Source organism: Cricetulus griseus, chromosome 8 (assembly GCF_003668045.3).
Source record: "Cricetulus griseus strain 17A/GY chromosome 8, alternate assembly CriGri-PICRH-1.0, whole genome shotgun sequence".
NCBI lineage: Eukaryota > Metazoa > Chordata > Mammalia > Rodentia > Cricetidae > Cricetulus > Cricetulus griseus.
Window position 1 is genome coordinate 3,276,374 of NC_048601.1, and position 24,938 is coordinate 3,301,311.

General features: G+C 46.6%; 1 protein-coding gene across 4 annotated transcripts in view; it reads left to right on the plus strand.

Annotated features, from left to right (window-relative positions):
• Positions 1–24,938, plus strand: part of Itpr2 (inositol 1,4,5-trisphosphate receptor type 2) — a 414,122-nt gene that overhangs the window by 80,289 nt on the left and 308,895 nt on the right. For all 4 annotated transcript variants that reach the window (XM_027430112.2, XM_035448791.1, XM_035448792.1 and 1 more), the window contains 5 exons: positions 1,150–1,245; positions 9,836–9,880; positions 16,966–17,117; positions 23,043–23,142; positions 23,778–23,938. In XM_027430112.2, coding sequence (XP_027285913.1) covers positions 1,150–1,245; positions 9,836–9,880; positions 16,966–17,117; positions 23,043–23,142; positions 23,778–23,938 — 554 coding nt within the window. The remainder of the gene's footprint in view (positions 1–1,149; positions 1,246–9,835; positions 9,881–16,965; positions 17,118–23,042; positions 23,143–23,777; positions 23,939–24,938) is intronic.

Consider the following 24,938-nt stretch of genomic DNA (forward strand, 5'->3'; position numbering starts at 1 on the left):
TTTGCTGTTACGGGTAACATTGGTGGCATGTCTATAACATGGAATAATTTTTGTGAATTAACACATAATCTCTTTGTGGCTGTGACCAATTTGAAAGGAACATGTCACCCATTATAAAGCAGAACAAATTAATCAAGGGGTTGAAAAGAGAAAACATTTCCATTGTGAATTCATCAGTGCTGATCAGACTGGAAGCCATGTGCCTCTGTGGCACTGCGTCATGACTGGCAGAGGCAGAGACAGATCTGTAGTGAGAGCTACCAGACGCACCTGTGGCACTGACCACACCCATTTGGGCGTGATCACAGGTGCGTATGTGAGCGTGAGCATGTGGGATTTGGCCTGGGCTCCAAGACAGGCTGTGCTCTCTCTTGGTTCTGGTCGGGTCACAGAGAGCGGCAGGACATTGATCCTCGGAGCTAACTTGTGGGTTATCGGGTTCTCATGTAAGTGACTTCTCCCTGAATAAAATTAAATATTATCCTAGTCTCATGTATCTTAATCTGTACATCCACACAGAACCTATAGCCACGGAAAATAGCGGGTATTTTTTTCTTTGAATGCATCAAAATCGAGATACGCATAGCTAAGCATGCTATTCACCAGGCTGAGGCAGGACAGTCACAAGTTTGAGATCAGCCAGGTCTCCTAAGCAAGCTGGAAGAATGGTTGTTAAGCAGCTCCTGGCAAGGGCTTCATGCAGTCCGTGGTGCCTGGTGTGGTGTGGGTGTTCTGCCAAGACCTTCCCAGTTCTGCAGCCTAATGATGGTACATATTAGACAGGATCTCACTTTATAGTCCAGGCTGGCCTGGAACTCACTGTGCAGCACAAAGGGATCCTGAACCTTTTGTAATCCTTGTGCCTCATCACACCAAGTCCTGGGATTTTATGTGTGAGCCTCTGTCCCCTGACCGGAAACATTGCCTTTTGCAGTAAGACAGTGTTTACAGGTGTGAGGCACGGGCTCTCTCAAGTGAGGTGTGACGTGTCTTATGCTCACTGATGGGAAGTTGTGTTTTTCTCCCACATTGTGCTCTCGGGGGTACATGTTAGATGGGTTGGCATACACAACAGGTTACTCTGGCTGATGACACCTGTTGGCTGCCATGTGGATACCATTTTGTCACTGAAACTCTCCCTCTCTGTAGGTGGTTCACCACGATCCGTGCCGGGGCGGTGCAGGACAGTGGAACAGCCTGTTCAGATTTAAACATCTTGCCACTGGGAACTACTTAGCTGCCGAGGTGAGACTGTTGGGTACAGTGTTGTTAGGTCTCTGCCTGAAACAACGAACCAGGCAACCCCTTTCTGTGAAAGTCATTGCATTGTCAGGGACCATTCCTGTGATTTGAATATTGCCTGTCATGTCTGGCTTGGTGTTTTTCTGTCCCTCCCTGGCCCCGCTGTTATGATAAAATACCCTGACAAAAACCTCAGGTGAGAAAGGAGTTATTTTGGCTCATGGCTAATAAGATACAGACCAGCATGTGAAAGTCAGGGCAACAGAACATGAACCAGCCATCGAGAGCTGATGAGGGCTTCCGCTCAGCTGGTTCTCTCCTGTTCATACATCTCAGGGAATGGTGCCGCCCACAGTGGTCAAGTCTTTCTACCTCAGCCTTCTCAGGATTAACCCCCCTTGGCCACCCACAGACCCTTCTCTCAGCTGATTATAGAACTCATCAAGTTGGCCACTACGATTAACCCTTACAGTTAGACTATGAGTCACTATTGTGTGTTTGTATGTGTAAGGCATGTATGTTTCCTGCGTGTGTGTGTGTGTGTGTGTGTGTGTGTGTGTGTGTGTGTGTGTGTGTAGGATGAATGTGCATTTGAGGGCTTGTGTGTGGAGACCATTGGTGAGCCTCATGTCTTTTTGCTCAGGATTCCATCCTCTATGGGTTTGGAGGATCTTGGGGTTGAAGACTAGATCAAGAGTTAGGCTCCTCAGGATAGGGCGGCTACTGGAGTAATCTCTGTTATTCGCCAACTACCTATAGCCTGCACGTTTAGTATGTGTTTGTATTTCTTGCTTGGCATTGTTCTTGCTGGTTGCAGTTCTAGTTTTCTGTGCGTTCAAGCCTGAATGCTATGTCATTGGGCACCGTGGTCTGCATGGGAGACAGAACCAGGAAGCTTTCCTCAGCTCTGTATATACATCACAGATCCCACTTTTTGTTTTAAGCTTTGTTTTTAGGTTGTATGTGGAAACTTGAGAGGCCCACGTTGGGTGTCAGATATTGCTGGAGACTTTGTCCTGTCTGGGTACCATTTGACTGGTTTCTCTCCACCTACCAGGTCCTCACAACTGCTTATAAGATAACGGCTCACTGTTTGTCCAATGGCTTAGGATTATTACTGGCTAGCTCTCTCTCTTATAAAATTAAACCATATCTACTAATCTGTGTGTGGCTGTGGCTTACTCCGGAGATGCTCTGGCATGTTACCTCCTGTGGCTACATGGCATCTCTTTGACTCCACCTTCTTTCACTATCTCTGTTTGGATTTCCTGCCTGGCTGTATTCTGCCTGTCTATTAGCCCCAACAGCTTTATTAATCAACCAATAAAAGCAACACATATTTGTAGTATACAGAAGGACATCCATGTCATCAGGGTCTCTCACTTTTACTGGAGCTATCTGATTAGGCCAGGCAGGTTGGCCAGAGTGTAGCATGATAAATAAAAGACCCAGAAACAGATATTGGGGTTCAAGCTTCAAGCTGAAGATCAGAAAAGCAAAGCAGCCAGCCACTAACTCTTACTCTACCTCAGACTGAAAGGTGATCCTGGCTCCACCAAACCTCAGACTGCAATCCCAGACGGCTAGGCTCTCCTCAGCATGGCTGGAAAATCCTAAGACTGACTACTGAAGACCTGCTCCTATCTTTTATATCTCCTTAGTGCTAGAATTAAAGGCATGAGCTTTGTTATTCTTTCAGACTGATTCAATCTCCTGTAGCCCTGGGTGGCCTTGAACTCAGAGAGATTCATCCACCTTTGTCTCTCGAGTCCTGGGATTAAAGATGTGTGCCACCACTGCCTGATCTCTATAGCTTGAGGCTGACTTTGCTTTCTGAATCCTCAGGTGGTAAGCTTTAATAAATCATAAATAACATATCACCACCCAGAGAAACTGACAGAGGTAACACATTGATGAAGAAAGTCATTCAGCTCATTAATTAGTTAGCTTAGGTGTTCTGCAAAAGCAGTTGCATGCTCTTAGAGCCATCTCTCTGCCCCCCACCCCTAGTTTATTATGGTTAATCTGAGGTGCTCATAACAGACAGGAAACAGTGTTAACAGCTACAGTTTCTCTGCATTTGGAAATTTGGGGATTGAGATGGGGCTGACAGTAGATTTTTATCTCATCAGCCCCAGGAATTGGAGAGGATGGTGTGTTTAGACTGGAACCTCCAAGAAGCCTGGGAGCCTGAGAAGCTGGGGACAACTAGAAAACCCAGTGGGTTGAATCATAAGTGCCAGGAAGTCAGGGCAGTGTTTCACCGGGGTTGGGGTGAGGTGTGCGTGCGTGCGTGCGTGCGTGCGTGTGTGTGTGTGTGTGTGTGTGTGTGTGTGTGTATGTGTGTGTGTGTTGCACAGGCCAGGGTGTGGCCATGAGTGGCTTCATGCAGAGTTCTTCAGGGGAGCCCAGCTGAAGGGAGGGTGGGCCGAGTTCTCGAATGCCCTTCACCGGGAGAAGCAGCAGTGATGAGGGGAAGCCCTAAGTCCAGTCTATGCTCTGTATAAAATGGATTTAAAAATCAGACAGGGGATTGTCCTCCTTTTGCGTGGAAGGGAAGTGCCCAGCAGGGGACCTGGACGGCCAGGGTTGTGCTCTCTTTCCCACCCTGGGGAGGCATATTTATAGATTAAAACATGGATGTGTTTTAGACAATCCTGGTCAAAAGAGATTACATAATCCTGGAGCTGCTTTTGGGTTTACAGTGCTAATTAGGCAAAGAGAGCCTATAATGGTACAAAGGATTGTCATACCTACGGCCCCCTGTGTGTCAGGCTTTAAGCAGACATTTAGCCTCTCTCTGGACCCAAGTTCTCTTGTGTGAGACCCAGGCGGTCATCTGTGTTCTGAGGGGTTGTGCTGGAAAAGAAGACAGGAATGTACAGCACCATGTTCACAAAAAGTCTGGGAGATTTGAAGTGCCTCTCCTCTGTGGAGAGTCAGGAGAGAAGGCGGAGAGCAGCATCCTGTCCCCACGAGCATCAATGTCCTTGCAACCAGCTAGTGTGTAGTTGTTTATGTGTTTGTTCATCCATCTGTGCATTGTGTATGTGCATTGTGTATATGCCTGTCAGTGTGGATGGTGTCTCTACAGTGTGGACAGTGTCTCTGCAGTGTGGACAGTGTGTCTCTACAGTGTGGACAGTGTGTCTCTACAGTGTGGACAGTGTCTCTGCAGTGTGGACAGTGTGTCTCTACAGTGTGAACAGTGTGTCTCTACAGTGTGGACAGTGTCTCTACAGTGTAGATGGTGTCTCTACAGTGTGGACTGTGTCTCTCACACTACCCAGCTCTCCACTGTGAACAGTGTGTCACACTACTTGGCTCTGTACAGTGTGGACGGTGTCTCTACAGCATGGACAGTGACTCTACAGTGTGGACAGTGTGTCTCTACAGTGTGGACGGTGTCTCTACAGCGTGGACAGTGACTCACACTGAATTTGCACTCACCAGAGACTAGGTTGCTGACTGGATAGGAACTATGGCTGCTGCAAATACAGTGGTTTCCTTTCATAGAGAAGGTTATATAGAACCTTTCTCTGAGAGGTTATATAAACAAGAAACCTTAAACAGATAAAAAATAATGTAACAACTGTGTTCAGGCTGGATGCTGCTTTTGGACTACTGCACTGTGTAATTTGTCAGTGGTTTGGACAATATCTGGAGATGGTTGGCTGACATACTTGGGAAGGGGGCTGGGATCTGCCGCTAGACCTCATGGATGGCTAAGGCAGAGGGCCATTTTCTCCTCTGCTGACAGAATTATCTGGTCCCAAACACAAAGCATCCAGAGGCCAAGAAACCTTGCTCTACCTCAGTCTGACATGAAACAGTCACTTACTGAATGCCTCCATGTGGAAGAGCTCTAGAGAGGCACAGATGTTAACTGTGGTTGCTGTCTGCTAAGTGCCTGCCGTCTGTGGGGGACTGTACAGTGCATCACCGAGCCATATATCGGCTCTTACTGTGTTGATTGCTCCCATCAGATACATCTGAGACCTCTGGCTTTAGTAAATGTTTAAATTACCAACATCTAGGTGTGCACACTAAAATCAGCAAGTTTAAAGATGGCAACTTTAAGAGCAGAAAAGAGAAAGAAACTCTGCAGCATTATTTGTGAACATAGTGCTCAGTGCAACTCTTTTAACCAGCATTTCACAAGGAAATGAAGTTATCCAGATAATCGTGGTGAGCATAAGATTCGTGCGGAACAGAAGCGGCCACAAGTCAAGGGAAGCCGGGTGTTCCGTAGGCTGGAGACTCTATAGTGAATTATGCAGCCAGCATGCACAGTTGTAAACCGCTGACGAATAGGATCTCTGTAAAAGATTGGCTGAATGTAGAAAACATAACGACTTAGGGCAGCACTGGAGGATGTAATTGGGTCTTACTCTGCAAGACCACAGAGTAAGCCAAGGTTTAGAAGACCCCCCACTCACCCACCACCCCACCCCCGGCCATGCAGTTTTACATAGTGTGGATTAATTTTCAGGAAATACGCAGGGCCATAAAACTGTGGTTGAAATCTATATCTATGTATTTTATTACAGATCAGATAATAAAGACACGTGGACTTCATGTGGTTACACAGGCATGTCACTGGGCTCTCAGTAAGTCCCTTCCACGGGGCATACATGAGTTAGGTGGCCAGTGTGGGGATAGATTTCGGGCAGCACAGCTGTGGGCTCACTGATGCTGTGACTTAGATCTTTTATGCCCTTGTGACAGGGGTCATCTTAGGAACAGGCTAGCATGGGCCTTAGAATCATCTCCCATCATGTGGGAAGAGCCATTCCACCACAGCTTCCAGCCTGCTGCTTCCTACATTTTCTCACCGTGGAGATTAACCACTAAAGCAAATGACGTGATAATTCTTTCCCAAACAAGACAAATCAGAGAATGTAAGATAATTTTATTTGTTAAAGATTCCATATTACCAAGCCAGGCGGTGATGGCGCACACCTTTAATCCCAGCACTCGGAAGGCAGAGGCAGGCAGATCTCTGTGAGTTCGAGACCAGCCTGGTCTACAAGAGCTAGTTCCAGGACAGCCTCCAAAGCCATAGAGAAACCCTGTCTCGAAAAACAAACAAACAAAAAAAAGTTTCCATATTACCTTTGGTTTTGCAAGACAGGGTCTCATTCTGTCTGGGCTGGAACTCACTGTGTTTCAGAGGCTGGCTTCGAGTTCCTCATATCCTGTCTCCCCCTCCCAAGTGCACTCTGCCATGCCTGGCTTTGGTAGCATCTTTAGAGAGTGGCTCACCCGGGGCTTGGGGGGGGGGTTTCCCTGGGTAAGCTGCTTGTCGGGAAAGCAAGAGGCCCTGAGTTTGTCCTCGGGTACATGCCTAAAAAGAGCCAGGCATGGTGGCTTGTGCTTGTAATCCCAGCAGACAACTAGGAGGGTTCTAAGCCAGTGACAAACACTGTGTCAACAACAACAAAAGGTGACTGGTGCCTGAAAAACCGTGCATGTGCACATACACACACACACACACACACACACACTCTCTCTCTCTCTCTCTCTCTCTCTCTCTGAAGAAAATGAACTAGCATATTTGTTTGTAGATAGGACAAGCTTCCACCAGATGGCACTAAGCACTTCCTAACTTTGCAGTTAGGTGCAGTTAATTAAAAACTTAATACTAGCAAAGAGGTCAGGCTTGGCATCTCACAGTTGTGTCCCAGCACTCCCAGAGGGGGACACAGGAGGTTCAGAAGCTCACCCCGCCCCCCAGCGACTGTATAGTGAGTCTGAGGCCAGCCTAAACTTCAGGAGACATTTTCTCAAACAAAGAAACACCAACCAAAACAAACAAACAAACAAACAAACAACTCAAACCAAAACAACCAGGGAAATTTGGGGGGGGGGATGGTTCAGCCCATTAAGGTGCTTGCTTCCAAACTGTGGACCTATTGCTCTGCAGTTCTGTTGGGTCTCAGCGCCCATGTCTCCAGAGGATCTGGTGCCCTCTTCTGGTCTCAATGAGAATTGCACTTATGTGCACAAACTCATGAGTGTGTTCCCCACCGCGCCCCCAACCAAAAAAAAAAAAAAAAAGCAAGAATATGAGCACGTGTTCTGGGCTTCTATGATTTCAGTCTGTTTCTTACTGTTGTGTGGATGAAACACTGAGGGCATTTTGCAGCTGGCATTGGGACTGTTGACTCTTGGCAATGATCTGACTCCTCTCCTCCACGTTGCAGTCGTGTTTAACTGTCTTCAACAGTTGACGAAGACGGTGTTTTTTGATATTGCCAGTAATCTATGTTCTTCTCCTTTTGAGGTTCCCATGGCTCTGTGGACCATGGGTCTGATCTTGCCCATCTCACTGCCTTAAAAGTGTAGCAAATATTATTAAAGCTTGGGTTATTTTGCCATAACGCAGTGATTTCTCTCCTAGTTCAGGGTTAGCATTTGAGAATCAAGCATATCTTTCTGTCGCAGTTTCTATACTTAGATGCTGCTGAATGCAAGCCTATAAGATTGACTTTATAGCATTCATTTAAAAGCCTTGTTTGTCTTGAGTGATCTTCCTTTTAGCTTAAAATCCTCGTGGTCTAGGCCCTAGACCTAGGGTGATCTTCCTTCCAACATAAGGGCCTATTCAGTGTGGAACCCTTCTGTTTTGTTTCACACACCCTGCTTCCTGGAGGCAGGAGAGCCAGATGCAGCAGTTACTCAGGGTGTGGATTCCATCCCTCAGACATGTGCCCTCACCCTGACACGGCGTGGGTGTGACCGCGTGAAGTCCCTCATGCAGTGCGCCCAGTGAAGTAGAATCGAGAGTATTCCTGAGAAGCAGAATTGTGAGGCTAAGTGGATAAACTCTCCAAACATATCTTAAAAGTATCACAGAGAGACTCTGCAAATAAGTCCCGAGGGTGCGGGTGTTCCTTCTCCTTTACCTGCCACTTAAAATTCAGTCCCGAGTTCAAGGATTGCTCAGACCCTTGAACAATTCTTGAATAAGCTAGCGCATCACAGACTCCTCCCTCCCTGTCTCCTCTGACCCGTGTTATTTACAAGTCATTCATTTCTGCCTCCTAGCTCCCATCACATCTGCATCATGGTATAGCTGACCACATTTATGTCTTATTTTCCTTCCTAGGCCACAGGGTCAGTGGTCAGGGACAGGACTCTTGGCTAAAATACCACTCGACACAAGTTTGCCCCTTAGAGATGCTCTATCAATTACAAGAGTTCTCTCTCTCCCTTGTGCCAGATTTATAATTCAGTTTTTAACATAATGCTGTATTTTCCTTCAAAGCATTAAAATATCCAGGGACTTCCCTAGCCCGTCATTTTCTTCCTTCTTTAGCAATATCTTTTTCTGTAATCCTTTGCCGATAACTTTGATAAATACGGCTGTTGCTGTATTTGGAGAAGGGACAAAGCGGTAGAATTTGAGGCTGTGAGTTTATTTGGGTGTTTTTCCTTCTCTGTAGTGACAATACTAACAAAAACAACTTGAGAGAGGGATTATATATATATATATATATATTATATATATATATATATATGTTATATATATATATTCCATGTATGTATTACTCCACATATAGATGGAATAATGAACACAGATAATCATAAAGGGTTAATGACATTTCAGTGAAAATCAAACACAAGTACAAAACCAACATCCATGTCAGCGTCCACTAAAGCACTCGCCTGGTACTTAAGCATGTTCACCTGTGTGTGGGCATGTGTGTATGTGCACACGTGTGTGTGTGTGGGCGTGTGTGTGTGTGTGTGTGTGTGTGTGTGTATGTGTGTGTGTGTATGGGCATGCATGTGTATACATGCATGTAAATGTGTGTGTGTGTGTGGGCATGTATGTGTGGGGGCATGTGTGGGCATGTGTGTGTGTGTGTGTGTGTGTGTATACATGCGTGTATATGTGTGTGTGAGCATGTGTGTGTGTGGGCATGTATGTGTATACATACATGTATATGTGTGTGTGTATGGGCATGTGTGTTAGGGCGTGTGTGTGTATTACATGCGTGTATATGTGTGTGTGTGGGCATGTGTGTGTACACATGTGTGTATGTGTGTGTGTGGGCATATGTGTGTGGGTGTGTGTGTGTATACATGCGTGTATATGTGTGTGTGAGCATGTGTGTATGCACGTGTGTGTGGTGTGTGTGGGGGCATGTGTGTGTATACATGCGTGTATATGTGTGTGTGTTTGGGCATGTGTGTGTGTGTATACATGTGTGTATATGTGTGTGTGGGCATGTGTATGTATACATGTGTGTATATGTGTGTGGGGGGGCATGTGTGTGTGGGCATGTGTGTATATGTGTGTGTGGGGGCATGTGTGTGTGGGCATGTGTGTGTATACATGCGTGTATATGTGTGTGTGTACGGGCATGTGTGTGTGTGTGTATACATGTGTGTATATGTGTGTGGGGGCATGTGTTTGTACACATGTGTGTATATGTGTGTGGGGGGGCATGTGTGTGTATACATGCGTGTGTATGTGTGTGTGCGTACATGTGTGTGCATGAGCATGCAGGTGAATGCAGGGATTGAACTCAAGCCATCTTCACTGGAACTTTTTAATTAACACTAGTTTTGCTTTGTCTTTCAGCTTAACCCTGACTATCGAGATGCTCAAAACGAGGGAAAGACTGTGGTGAGTAGAAGTCCCCGCAGACTGTCCCAAGCGTTTCACACCCTGGTTTACATAAATAAGTCAGAACCTTAGTAACCAGCTTGAGTGCTGTGGCCCCCAGGACAGAGCCTCTCAACTGAAGGGACCCTGTGAGAAAGAGGGGCGCCCAGGGGATCTCTGTCCAGCAGGGGGCGCTAAGGGACCTCTTGAAGACTGGTTATTGAAAGGCATTGAGGCTTCTGTAGAAGGTCTAGGTCCAGTTTCCAGAAGTACATAAGATGTTAAGATAGGACAGGAAGACTCTCCTTCTTGGATTTAAGATGATTTGGGATCTGCTTGAGGGGAGAAATTAAAACTGCAATCCATGTGTCATGGGTGGTGTCTTGATATTTTTAAGTGTCCTTCAGGAATGACTGTCTCTCTGTCTCTCCGTCTCTCCCGGCTCCAATCTGAGATTAAAGGTGTGCTCCACCACTGCCTGGCGAGTGCCACACTCTTAACACCAGTTTTCACAAGCGTTTTTCATGTTACACACTCTGCTCATCCCCTCTCTGTAGCAGGGGTGTGGGGGACAGTAGGGTTAGCTTTATTTAACCCAAGTTCGGAAACTCGGGGGAAGTAGATGTAGACAAACCTCTGGGTTAGACACACTTTGAGTGTGTGTACAAGGTGGCAGATGTTACTTCATCATTTAAAACTCTGTCCTTAGGTGGGCAGTGGTGGCACACGCCTTTATTCCCGTCACTTGGGATGCAGAGGCAGATGGTCTACAAGAGCTAGTTCCCGGATAGGCGCCAAAGCCACAGGGAAGCCCTGTCTCGAAAAAACAAAAAACAAAAACAAAACAAAACAAAACAAAAAACCCCCTCTGTTCTTGTGGTACACAGTGTTGGTCAGGCAGGAGGAGGAGGACATGTTGACACTGTCACCAGGGATCTGTTAATAGGTCTGATTTGGTTGTCAGTGAAGACCACTTTGCACCTGCCATTATGTACAGTCATAACTGTAATTAGTCAAATAAACAAAAACAGACCCAAAAGCAAAAGTTAAAATAATAGCAAACAAGTCAGTAACACCCCCCCCCCCCCCCCCCGGCCAGCCGTCTGCCGGTCTGTCCATCTATCTGTCTTCTTGGAGAAGTGTCTCTTTAGAATGTTTTTTGGGTTGTTTATTCTTTTGCTGTTGCTTTGAGCTAAAAAGAGTCACTTCTGGGCGTTCACTCCTCGTGAGGTGTACACATTCCTCCCCTTTTCCGAGGTGTCTCTGCCTCTGTCCCTCATCCCTCTGTTTTATGGCTTGGTGTAATCCCATGCATCTGTGCTTTTTGTCCCCTGCACTGTCTAAAACATCCTCACACAGACAGTATCATGTTGCGTTTCTTTCTTTCTTCTTTTTTTTTTTTTTCTTGTCAGGAAAATGAAAATCAAAACCACATTGTAACATCTTCTCACCCCAGCTAGAATGACCATTGTCAAAAAGACAACACAACAGATTCTGGCAAGGCCGTGGAGAAAGAGGCCTCCTACAAAGCTGGTGGGGTGGATAGTCGGTGTGAATACAGTGTGGTAATTCCTCAGAACTTAAGTGCGGAATTGCAGTCCAACCCAGCAGACCCACTATTGAGTAACAACCCTCCGCAGATAAAAGCTAGTATCGACCCTCAGCTTTCATGCCTGATTCCCTAAAGCATTTTTCACACCAGCGAGACGTGGAACTAGCCTGTGTCCACCCACAGCTAAGTGGGTTACAAGTGTGCACCAGTGCATCTGTTTTATGTGGCGTGGGGCATGGAACCCAGGGCCTTGTACATGATAGGCAAGTGTCCTACCGTCCGAGCCTCAGCCCCAGCCCCAAGTGCCTGATTTAAATGGTGGCAGTGTTTGCCTGACTCCCCAGCTTCATAGTCTATTTTTGTATGGCTTAGTAGGTCCAGCAAGAACTTCTGGACTTGGGGGGCTGGAGAGGTGGCAATGCTCTTCCAAAGGTCCCGAGTTCAATTCCCAGCAAGAACACTGTATATATACATAATCAATAAATAAATCTTAAAAAAAAAGAGCTTCTGGGCTTGACTCAATCCCGTTGGACCCCTCTTTCTATTTTATTGTCAGGGTTTTAGTAGGAGTGGAGCCGGGGGGGGGGGGTGTCAGGCTGCTGGCCCAGTGGAAGTTCACTCTGTGTTCAAACATCTCTAGATACAGGTGGGCTTACTTGATTGGTTAGGCCTGTTTATATTTATACTTGTTTTGAGTGAGGCTGAAGTTTTGGTGCTGGCCAGAGGAGGAGTTCGCATGCTACTTTTTGTGTCTAGAGTGTATTACTATCATGTCTGGGCCGCTTCTTCAGCAGGCCCACTTGTGGACATTCTGGAGAGACCTGCTTTCCTTGCTGTCTAGTGGGCTGGTGTCTGCCTGCCCACCTCACCTTGTACTCCAAGAACCAAGACAGGTCAAAAAAGGTGTTAGTAGGTTTAAAAAAAAATACAAGTAGCTGGACCTGTGGTGCAGACCTGTCTTCCAAGTTACTCAGTGGCTGAGGCAGGAGGAAGGGAGAGGGGCCGAGAGAGCCGATCTGCGACCATGCTGATTATTTTCCTTAATTTTCCCTGTGTTGGCGACTTAATGACCTGCTAATTTTTTTTCCCCTGTAATTCAGAAATCTTTATCAAACACCGCCTTCTATATTTGAACTTTCAGAGGTTAATGCATGGTGTGGCTGAGATGAGATGGTGTGTGTGTCAGGGCTCCCATTAAGACCAAATTGCCGTGTTCATTTTGCAAAGGGGCCTGTTATTTCCAGTCTTACAAATGCACAGCTTTGCTGGGCACCCGGCAAACATTGGTACCTTGTCAAGCCCAGCCGAGTACCTCATGGTCATTATTTCTTCTTGAAAGCCCACATCTTTTCAGACAGCTCTGCAGAGGGGATTTTTTTTTCTGCTATGTCATTCATGTTAGGGGGACATTGCCGTGTGTATGTGGCATGGGACCTGATCCTTTTGAAGGAGTGTCTGTCATGGAGGCTTGAGGGGGACGTTTCATGGTGTCTGCAATGCCTACACACAGCACCAGATAATTCTTGGTGGTGGTAGTGGGGGATCTTCGGTGTGAGTGGTGGGCTGTCACCTGCATGGGTTGTAGTGGGTGCTTCCTGCATGGTAGTGGGGTACCCTCTGGATGGTAGGGTGATGGGCAGCATCATTGATCTCATCTTATTGGGGTGCTAGCAGCAACCACACCCCTGCCCCAGCTCTCAGTTGTGACAACCAAAAAAAAAAAAATGTGTTCAGAAATTGCCAGATGTCCTCTGATTGTCAAAACCCTCCTGTGTGGCAAACCACAGACCCGAGTGCATTTATATCCTTGGGGATGTTCTAGAGCTGGAGTCTGTTGACACAATACTTTCAAATTCTGTTCTGTAGAGTTTGGAGATGGGGAGTCAGGTGCCAGCAGACCTCCACACTATTTTGGGTTTTATTCCAGGCTCACTGGCAGTAAGGGGTGCAGGCTGGGCAAGCAGAAGGGGTCCTGCTCTGGGGAGGAGGCTTACAGAGATAGCGTGCTTGCCACTTCCCTAGGCAGCCTGGAGTGTGTGGCTTCCCCAAGGCAGAACTGGGAGGGTGGGGATGGGGTGGGTGCCAGTGACAGGCGACACAGCAACCTCCTGCAGCCTGAACCTCAGCTCCTCCCAGCATGTCTCAGGCTCCAACAGTACCAGCAATGTGAAGTTTGACCTAAAATTTGGTGACTCACTATGAGTCACCACAAAGGTATTCTGGGGTGTCCCGAAGTGCACCTCCCAGGGAGGTGCCATTAGCTTCTTTGTAGCTTTGCATAAGGGCAGGTTTCTCCCTGTGTAGCCCTGGAAATCTGTGCCATCTGGGGCCGAGAAGACAGCTCAGTCGGTTGAGTGCTTGCTTTGTAAGCATGAAGTCCTAAGTTCAACCCCAGCACCCACTTACAGTAGCTGCCAGTGGCGGTGCCGTCCTGTAACCCCAGCACTGGGGAGGCAGAGGCTCAGGCAGGCTCCTGGTGGTTGCTGGGCAGTCTGCCTCCAAGTCCCGGTGAGACCTTGTCTCAAAAACTGAGGTCCAAGATTGATCTCTGATACACACACACACACACACACACACACACACACACACACACACACACACAGACACCCCTCTGCACCCAGACATGAGGACATGCACAGCCACTCCCATGTGTACGCGCATGCCCACACATGTACAAACTTATCTGAAGCGTACCTGTCTGACAAGTACCCAGGGGACAGGAGGCCTGGGACCTGAGCTCCTAAGCTGGGCATTCGTCAGAGAGAGCTTGCTGGTGTTCCATTAGACACCTGTTTAAGCTCCATGATGAAAGGCAAACTATTGTGCTTCTGAAATCCCCTGCAGGGAGCTACAGTTGCTGTCTTTCTCTTCCCTTAGAAATAAGTGTGGGTTTATAAACAGAATCCACAAAGTCCGTGAGTTTGAACAGAGTTGTCATCATTTTGTTAAGATACAGGGTTTCCTTTCTTGTCTATTGAAGCTACGTCCACTATTATATATGTAACTAGAATTTTTGGGTGGCTCTGGCAGTCCTGACGGCCAGGCTTGACGTCCTGATGTACCAGTTAGAGAGAGAATTGATTGTGAGGAGCAGAGAGGGGAAACGGTTTTAGGGTGGCCACAGAGGAAGAGGAGCAGATGAGGGGCCAGTGAGCTTGTCTGTCTTCAGGGTCCTGGCTCGAGCTCTCGGTTTAACCAGAGTAAGCCTGGGCCCCGACTATGAGCCCTGGTCAAGGCTCCATCTGGTTACAGCTCTCTCACACCAGGCTGCACAGGCCGTGTGAAGTTACCGCTGCCACCTTCACTTGACTGGATCAATGGGTTCCCCCAGAGTGATCACTTCTGCTCAGGGTACAGCCTCTACCCATTGAGGATTTCTCTTCTTGGATTCAAGGTGACTGCAGGCTGAGGACAATGACTTCTCCAAGGGCATTGAGATGGGGGAGGAAGACAGACACTTGTCAGATCCCCTGCCTACACTCAGGGTCAGTCAGGCTTCTGAGACAAAGTGAAGGAGGGCAGAGAAGCCAGGCTTCCACCCTGCCTCTCGCCAGCCTGTGTGGCGTCTGCATAGAAGAACGTTTTCCAGGTGTCTTGTATGTTCATAACTCATTATTCATATTTAATTACTTAAAAATGCCAAGGGGCAGGCTTAATGTTTACTTCCAAACTGTTTATGAAGCAGAGTCTGTTAAATAAATTAGAGTGTGGGAAGCCAAAGCAGGAAGCTTCAGACAGCAGGGCCCTCGTAAAAGATATGTAGGCACATCGGAAGTCTTCCACACACAGTTGTGAAATGATTTATGTACAGGAATTTTCTTCATATTAAAACTATTTTCCAAAGACCAGTGGGAAGGATGGGGAAATACAATAGCACATTCCATGTGTTCTGTCTGTGTAGTTACAAATCTTGAATACTGTGGATAATTAGCAGTGGCTTGTTTTAATTAAGCCTAATCAGTGAGTTTTTAAAAATAGGTGTGTTGGAAAGAGTCATTGCAGTGCAATCGTCACAGTACAGGGAGACCCCTGACCACTCTGATTGGGCCCCTTAGGCAGACATTACCAAGGAGAACCATATAGGAGGCCATCTCTAGGAATCTAGATCTGAAATCTTCTTGTAAATTTACCAAAGTCATCTCAAAGTTGGGGTGAACAGAGGGCTGAATCCCACTAAATGTACAGACCACACAAATGCTGTCAACTTTCAGATCCTAAATAGATCTAAATAGCTGTATCAGTTAGCACATTTTCCCCCTGGAGTGGTGTGTATCAAAAGATAAATTATAAGGTAAGGGGCAGGAAGGCTGAGCTAGGAAATCAGATGGCATACTTCTTTTAGGGAGACAGTATTTTTCCAAGAATGCTGGCAACTTCTTTGGTCTTCTACCAGACACTGTTGGAACCCTGAACACTGGCCCTCCAATTGTTGAGGTTGTGAAACCCTCTTCTGCCAATAAAGCTTGTCTTCAAAACATGGTTCACTGCAACCAATAGGAACTTACTTCCCTGAGCTCAGTTGTGTTTCAATTATAACCTTCCCTATCTGCCCAAACCACTTAAGCCCTGCGGTAGTGCGAGCTGCCCATGTTCCATGTGTTGGAAACTTGATCCTCAGTGTTGCAGTGGGGTTGGGTTCCCTCGGAGGAAGTGGGCATGAGAGACCTCGCTCATGGATTCCTGGGCTGGTCTAGGGTTGGTGTGGCTTGTGGCAGAACCAAGCCTGCTGGGACTCAGTTGCTCTGGCTCATAGTGTGGTATTCTCCATGTCATGACGCAGCACCAGGGCCTTCAACAGCTGTCTGTCTGTCTGTCTTTGGCTGTTTACAAGGATAGCTTTTTGGTTTGTTCTGCAGCCAGCCTGGGGCACGGGTCTCTGTGAGGTAGGGACTGACTGTGGTTTTTGCTCAGGCCTCTCTGTGAGGTAGGGACTGTGGTTTTTTGCTCAGGCCTCTCTGTGAGGTAGGGATTGTGATTTTTGTATTTGAATGTGATCCTGCATGGTTCTCACATCCTCATGCCCACAGGGAGAGTCCCTGGGTCACATGTTTTCATAATGACATACCATCCACAGGGTGGGTACAAGGGTTCCCTTTCTCTGCACCTTTGGCCGTTTATCACTGGACCTTGGTCATGCTGTCCTTAGAAGTGTGCTGCCTGCAGCAGTTTTGATTTACATTCCCCCTGTAACTAGTGGGACCTATATGCATCGGTCATTTGTGTGTCTTCTTGAGTCCATGGAATTTAGAGGATTTGGGACGCTGCTTCTTCTCTATGTTTGATATAAATGCAGAGGGTACGAAACCACTAGAGAAGGGGCCATAACGATTGTGATTTAAGGACATGCTCAGATTAGAAGACCCCTCTGGGGAGCATGGACCGTATGACTGCCCATAATCGTTACAAAGGCTATGTGCCTGATCTTCTGGGGGATTCAGAGTAGACACTCCTATAACCCAATGGAAGAACGCAAACTCACACCTTATCTCCGGATTGACTGGAGCAGCTAACACTAAATCTGAAGACACCGAATAACCTTGAGCCTCTTCAACAGAGAGATGGAGAGCTTCCAACCTCAAAGAAGAAACGCCAGACTGGGGAGAAGATTATGTACACGCTAGTCTCAGTACCACACGGAAATGACATCGCATCCCTTTTCGAACTTGATGCCACAACTCTTCAGAGAGCTGACTGCCTGGTTCCAAGGTAAAAAGAAATAGAAAATAAAAGGAAATAAGTAAGTAAAAGGAATTGGGGTGAACAGATGCTTCTTTGAATAGTCCTCCCAACAGGAAGAAATAAAAAAGTATAATTACAATTTTACAACAGAAGGGAGCATGAGTGGAGAAAATGCATGCAAAGCGCTGTGCCTCTGTCAGGTGAGCTCATCAACACAACTTATTTTATTTGTATAGATAACTAAAATGTGCAGTACCAAAGACATCCTGAAAAAAGTATTAGAGTCATTTATTCTTATTAATTGTGTGGCCTTTGGTCACGACAACGAAAAAAAATAATCTAATAGCATTTTTAGTCTAAATTTTATCATTTACCTGTCAGATTTCCTGCCTAGCTCATTTATATGCTCATTCTTTTAGTGGTTCAGCTAAGAAGTATTTGTTGATTGTCAATTACCAGGCAGACCACGCCCCTGGCATCAAAATGAGACATGGGTCATCAATCAGAGCAATAAACACATTAGCTCAGGTGACTCTTGAACTTGTGGTTCACAGCCAGTGCCCCAAGTTGGGTCCAGCCACCTGTGCTCATTAAGCCAATTAAAAGACCCAAATTAAAAACAGAAAGCTGAAAAAGGAGATTTATTTGGTGTAGCCATACCAGAAAGGGATATGAAGAGACCTGAAAACCCCCTGTTGCGTGTCTGTCTCTCCCTCCTCCTTGCTCGATAATGTAGCCCCTGAAGACATACATTCTGCTGCTTTGGCCTGAGCCAAGTGTCTGTCCTTTTGTATGGTGTCTTAGTTGGGGTTTCTATCACTGTGAAGAGACACCATGACCACAGCAACTCTTATAAAGGAAAGCAACTCATTGGGCCTGGCTTACAATTTCAGAGGTTTAGCCTGTTATCATCATGGCAGGTGGCTTGTAGGCAGGCATGTTGCTGAAGAAGGAGCTGAGAGGTCTACATCTTGATCTATAGGCAACAGGAAGTGAACTGAGTACCACACTGGGCTCAGCTTGAGCATATAAGACATCAAAGCCCGCCTCCACATTGACACACTTCCTCCAACAAGGCCACACCCACTCCAAAAAGGCCACACCTACTCCAATAAGCCACACCTCCTAATAGTGCCACTCTGTGTGGGGGCCATTTTCTTTCTAACCACAACCTATGGGACCCTGATTATTACTCTGACTTAACTCATTTTAGGTCTAAGCAAAAATGGGTATCTTTCTTGAACTCAGTGTAGGAGAATTTGCCTGAGGAAGTGGTGAGAAGAACTCACCGTCAGGTGCATGCACCCACCACAAGGTTGCTATGTCTCACATTGCACAGGGGTGTTAGCTGCTGCTGTTCAGAAGGGCTGAGGTTCTTTGCCCCGTTGTGAAGGGTTTTGTGTTGAAGCATTCAGCTGCTGTTCACGGTTTATAGCTAACAATAAACCTTTAACGCTAGCCACTTTTACATCCTCATATAAAATCCTCCAGTGCTTTCTATGTGCCAAGCCCCATGAGTTCTTCAAGGCCATTATCTGGGTTCACCCTGGGTAACTCTCATGGGTCAGAGGTCAGAGGCTGAGTTAGAGCAAGTCTTCTCAGACTGGCTGAGAAAGATCTGAGCAATGGGTCCTGGCCCTTCTGAGAGTGAAGAAGTCAGTCTTTCAGTGAGATATGGACACCCCATCTTTTAAAAGCATTATCCAGGGGGCTCCAATATGAAATGCAGCATTTCCCCAAACTTTAAATTCTTACCGTGTGATCTTTTCCTGGAGGGATGTGTACAAATGTTTCCAAACACAGGGCACCACAGTAGATCAAAGGAAAGATTCCATTCAAGTCCAGTGAGTGAACCAGTGAGTCTGTTGGGTTTACTTACTGGAGCTTAGTGAGGGGTTCTTACGGGAATGTGGGTGATCCCAAACAGCTGTGTCACTGAAAGGCTTGACTCCAGCATGGATGACAATGTCCGGATGCCGTACAGATGGCACCCCCTCTTTAGCTGACGTTTCCCTACCGTGCATTCTAGAACTTGATGAGACTATACATAGTTGGGAAACGCAGGAAGAAGTGTATTTACTACCCTTCTACCCTTCCTACCCTCCCCCACGAGGGAACATCAACAGGCCCAATCCTGGGGGACAGTCACACCTGTCCTGAGTAAGATGGCAATGGCCTTTATGCTCAGAGGTCAGAGTTCCACAGTGGTGCTTTAGCCTGGTGAGCCCCAAGTCAGCCTTGGGGATCTGATAGAGACACAGATGGTGAGTCCTTGGTCCATGGCGGGGCTGGGAGAGAGAGAGATTTTCCAGCAAGCCACGGACTGCACTGTTTGGATCAAGGGCCTTGAGCAGGGCTCCCAATCTTTCCCGCCCAATGGACACTTAGCAATCTGTGACCAGTCCTGATGCCTACCTCTCACTCTAGGCACTGATTTAACTGATGTGTGTTATAACCTAGGCTTTGGGTTTGTTAGAACTTCCCAGGTGACAGACAGCAGAGTTTGGGACAAGCTAACTGACCTAACTGTCTGTGCTCATGAAGTGCAGTTTGACCCTGGAGTATGGTTTGTAAAGTCTGCCCTGAACTACCATTCCTCAGCAGCAGCCTTGCACTGTAGACAACCAGACCATGTCACACCTGACTGCCAGCACACATCTGTGACATGGTCCCAGGGTTATTTAGTTCCTAAATCCTTGCAGATCATGTTATTACTCTGGGTCTTCTCTTCAGTTTGCAGCCCAGTAGTGTTGATGGTTGACTCAAGGGGTTCATCCATGCTGAAAGCATCCCTGATCTGAAAATCTAATCTGAAATGACCCAAGAAGTGACAGCTTTTGAGAAGTGATATGACGGCACAAGTGGAAAATCCTGCACCTGACTTTGTGTGATGGGTTGTAGCTAAAATGCAGGTGTACTTAAAATACTGTATAAAATTACGTTTGGCCTCGATGGCTAAGGCACATATGGAATATAAATGAATGTCATGTCTAGACTTGGGTCTCATTCTAAAAGAGCTCATTAAACGCCTACACTGAAATGCTTAAAAAATAAAATAGTTGCTTTTCTATTGCTGTGAAGGGACACCGAGACCAAGGCAACCTGTAGAAGAAAGCATTTAACTTGGAGATTCATGGTTCCAGAGCATTAGAGTTCATGACCAGGAGGTGGGGAACATGGCCACAGGCAGGCGTGTGCAGTAGCAATAGCCGAGAGCTACATGTTGAGCAATAACTACTAGGCAGAGAGATGGGAAGGAGAGAGACCCAACTATAATGGGGCAAGACTTTTGGAGCCTCAAGCTGACCCCGGTGACACACCTCCTCTAACAAGGCCACCATCTGGGAACCAAGCATTCAAACATATGAGCCCATGGAAGCCATGCAATGTTTAAACCACCACACGAGCATTTTGAAGAAGGGAAACTCACCTGTGTTGAAACATGTAAGGGTTGAATGGAGGAGCTGGCCACCACATAGTGTCCTGTGGCCCCATTTTTCCAGAGCGTAGGACAGCAGTGGAGACAGCAGCTGTAGATGTCTCCTGCTTAGGTCAGTGCAGAGGATGCTGGGTGCTAAAACAGAGGCGTTTCTGGTTATTTGGACAAGGGTTAGGTGCTGGCCATTCTAGATATTGAAACTCAGTGTGTATTTTATCTACCTTTACGAATGAGCAATGTTGTTGGTTTTTTACTCTTTGCTTTTTGGGCTCTTGTGGTGGGGGACTTGCTACCCAGCTCCCCCAGAAAATCACACAGAGATATTTTTCTTATAACTGCCCAGCCTTACTTTGGCTTGTTTCTTGCCAGCTTTTCTTAAATTATCCCACCTACCCTTTTCCCTCTGGGCTTTTATCTTCCCTTCTTCTGTTTATCTTACCGTCTTACTCCTTGGCTGACCGTGTGGCTGAGTGGCTGTCCCCTGACGTCCTTCTCTCCTTCTAGTTTGCTCCTTCTTTTTGTATGCTCTTCCTGAAAGCCACTCCTGTCCTTCTACTGCCTCACTGTTCAGCTCTTTATTAGACCATCAGGCGTTTTAGACAGGCAAAAAATCATGGCTTCCGACTTAAACAAATGCAGAATAAACAGAAGCCACACGCCTTTACACCGTTAAACGAATGCTCTACAGCATAAACAAAAGCAACACGGCTTAAGATAATATTCCACAGCAGAGCAAGAACCTTGACGATGAGTTTCCCTGAGGCGTTTAGCGTCGTGTGTTCTCTTTGACTCTAAAATGTTTACTTTGGGTTGTATGACATATTTATGTCTTAGCTTTAGGCTGAACACTAAGTGAAAAGCCTTTTTATTTTAATGGCACCATGCACTCTTGTTGAAGAAATAATTGGATTAAGAGATGAGGTGTGGAGAAGGGGCCGTCTGAGTGGAACCGAGCTCTAGGCGCCCTCTCCAGCATTCTGCCATGGCGTCTACACAGATAATTTTTGTTACTCGTGACTCAAAACATGGTCAAATGTGTGACTGTTGCTCTTGGAGGACACAGGGTGTGAGTCCTGTGAACTCCTGGTTGAAATCACCTGCCAACCTTCCAGTCAGCACACAAGCTTGTGTGTGTGTGTTTGGTAGACACCTTGATTCTTCACACAACAAATAGTTTCTTTCTTTCCTTTTTATTTTATTTTGTTTTTAGGCTGGAGAGATGGTTCAGCGGTTAAGAGTTCATACTGCTCTTTTAGAGGCCCTGAGTTCACTTTCCAGTACCCACATAGGGTGGCTCACAACCTCCTGTAACTCCAGCTCCAGGGGATCCGATGCCCCCTTCTGGCCTCTATGGACACTGCATTTAACTATGTACACAGAATTTAAAGTTTTGAAATTTAAGTTAGCATACACAGTGATGGCTTCATGATGGCGTCTTCCTGTACATGTCACCAGACTTTGTTCGTATTCGCCTCCCCAACTCCACTCCTTTCCCTGTCACCCTGGCAATTGTTTTAATCTTCTTACTTAGAGCCCAGAGTCGGTGCTTCCGAATTAAATAGCAAGACCAGAACAAAACCCAGAAATCTGAGAAGTGTCACTAAGAGAACATGGTGTGAAGTCTGAGTTAGAACCTGAGCAGCTGCCTGCTCAGCCTCATATTGGGGATGTGCCTGTCGGGCTGCTCTGAACCACTTATCTATTTAACTGCTCTGGGTTTGCCCTCAATGGGTACAGCAGCCCCGTGATTTAGGGGTTGTCAGTACATTTAGGTTGGTAGCTGTCTGGGGACAGAATAAACTAGTTACTGCTGACCGCACCCCCAGTGCACCAGTGAGGTCTTAGAATTTGCATTTTGACAAGGTTCCTGGTGACACTGATGGCCCAGGAAGTGATGGCCGTGGGCTCCAGAGAAGTCTAAATCTAAGAATTTTCATATTCCAGACAAGATCCTGAGACGGTTACTAGTCTATGACATTTACTGTTCACACCACACATGGATCTGCTGAATATGTCAATATGCAAAGGGTGCTAATTAAACATATTATTGTCTGTGTGTGTAGGTCAGAGGTCAGCTTTGTAGAGTGGGTTCTTGCCTTCCATCTTCAGTGGGTTCTGGGATTGAACTCATGTCCTCATAGTTGCGTAGCAAGCCCCTTTGGCCTCTGAGCTCTCTTGCCAGCCTGATGGGGGGAATGTCCTTCTGTATATATGTTTTTCTTACTGGTTGATGAATAAAACACTGATTGGTCAGGGAGGAAATATAAGCAGGGCTACCAGACAAGGAGAATTCTGGGGAAGAGGAAGGCAGAGAGGAGCCACCAGGGAGACACCACATCGTAGCCGCCAAAGGAGTAACAGGTCTGGGCCTTCTCTGGTAAGATAAGACCTTATAGAAATGCATAGATTAATCGTTACAGGTTAGTAATTAAGAGGAGAGCTAGCCCAATAAATGCACAAGCAATATATCACCACATAAGCCCTCCATGCCTTTTTATATCATTTGCTTTTAGGAACTCCTATGTGCGGCTAAGGCATTTGTGCACCAATACTTGGGTAACGAGCACCAGCATCCCCATCGACACGGAGGAAGAGAGGCCCGTCATGCTGAAAGTAAGTGTGCCCCGACTGGTTCACCTGCTGTGCACACAGGACTGAGAGTGACTGACAGTCCGTCTTGCAGGGTGCTAGAACTGGTTGCAGCTGATTTCGTGGGGGTGAACATCTGCCAGTTGGTTAGGTCTCTGACTTGGGTGGCTGCAGCAGGGCTGTTGGAGGAGGGTGGGTTTGCAGACATCAAAAAGGTGCAGGAGGATTCCAGGGGCACCTTCTCTGCTTGGAAGTATCTGGGACTGAGGGACATCGTGTGAAAGAAACCCTCTTTGGGGGCTCTTCAAGAACAGGGCAGGAAAGCCGGGCGGTGGTGGCGCACACCTTTAATCCCAGCACTCAGGAGGCAGAGGCAGGCGGATCTCTGTGAGTTTGAGACCAGCCTGGTCTACAATATCTAGTTCCGGGTCAGCCTGCTAAAATTACATAGCCACAGAGAAACCCTGTCTTGAAAAAACCTTAAAAAAAAGAGCAGGGCAGGAATTGGGCACGGAAAGCCATCGTGTCCCCAAAGTCCTTCATTGTGGATGGTGTTTTCTGGAGTTTCTCTGTCTTGTCCACACCCACCCCAGTGGATCTTACTCTGAGGACTACGGTCTCTAGAGACTGTTGCTGTTTAATGGAAACACATATTGCAGATTGGAACCTGCCAGACTAAGGAGGACAAAGAAGCCTTTGCCATTGTGTGCGTCCCACTGTCCGAGGTCCGAGACTTAGACTTTGCCAATGATGCCAACAAAGTGCTGGCAACCACGGTCAAAAAACTGGAGAATGGCAGCATCACTCAGAATGAGAGGAGGTGAGTGGAACCAAATGTGACGTTGAATCATTGAGAGTCAACCGTTGGCCTGGGTGTGGGGGTGCAGGCTCACAGGTTCTGTAACTGTAGGTTGAAGGGACATGGCGCCCTCCTCTGGCCTCCAGAGGCACTGCACACACATGCACACGCACAGATACACACACCTAAATAAAAATAAAAAATAAAAATAAACTAAAAATGTCAGATGGAATACTTACTTTTCCCATTTTATCTTGGCTCAAAAATAGATGATTTTAGTTTCTCTCTGCTCTATTTTTGAAAGCTTTTTAAAGACTCACAGGACCATACTTGATTTGGTGTTTAGATGGAGAATTTTATATTTCCTGGATTCATGACATATTTTGCATGTAATTACCATGTAATTTTTTTGAAAGTGTATTCTCTGCTTGTGTCACTCAGAGAAACTGGACCATCGATTGGTTATTCATTTATTTATAAATATGCGAGAAATGGCCATTTGTAATAGAGATCATTGTCTCCACCTCGTGCCCTAAGCCTTCACACAGCCCTTCAGTAGCTATTCCCATCCTGCCTAAAGCAATGGGGGTTAAACTCCACCTGGTAAAATTACATGAATCATAAGTGGGGGATCCAGTCATGTGATCGACAGTTGGGTGCTCCCAGGACCTCAGAGCAAAGACGTCTGCCCTCTTCCCTCTTCATGACCTGCTGCAGACTTTGATCAATAAGGAGCCATTTGCCACGTGCATTCCAGCTGTCACCTGCAGCCATCGAAATGGCAAGCCCCCCACCAAACGGCCCAGACAGAAATGCATGGCAAATGTAGTTGTTGTTTTGTTTCTAACTCTTAATTCTTTGCTCTTTTGGGGGGGCTGACACCCAGCTCCCAGATAAGCAGTACATGGCGTTTTATTCTTACTTATGAATGGCTGGCCTTGGCTTGGCTTTTTTCTAGCCAGTTTTTGTTAAACTACCTTAAATTAACCCATTCACCTTTTGCCTCTGGGCTTTGTCCTTT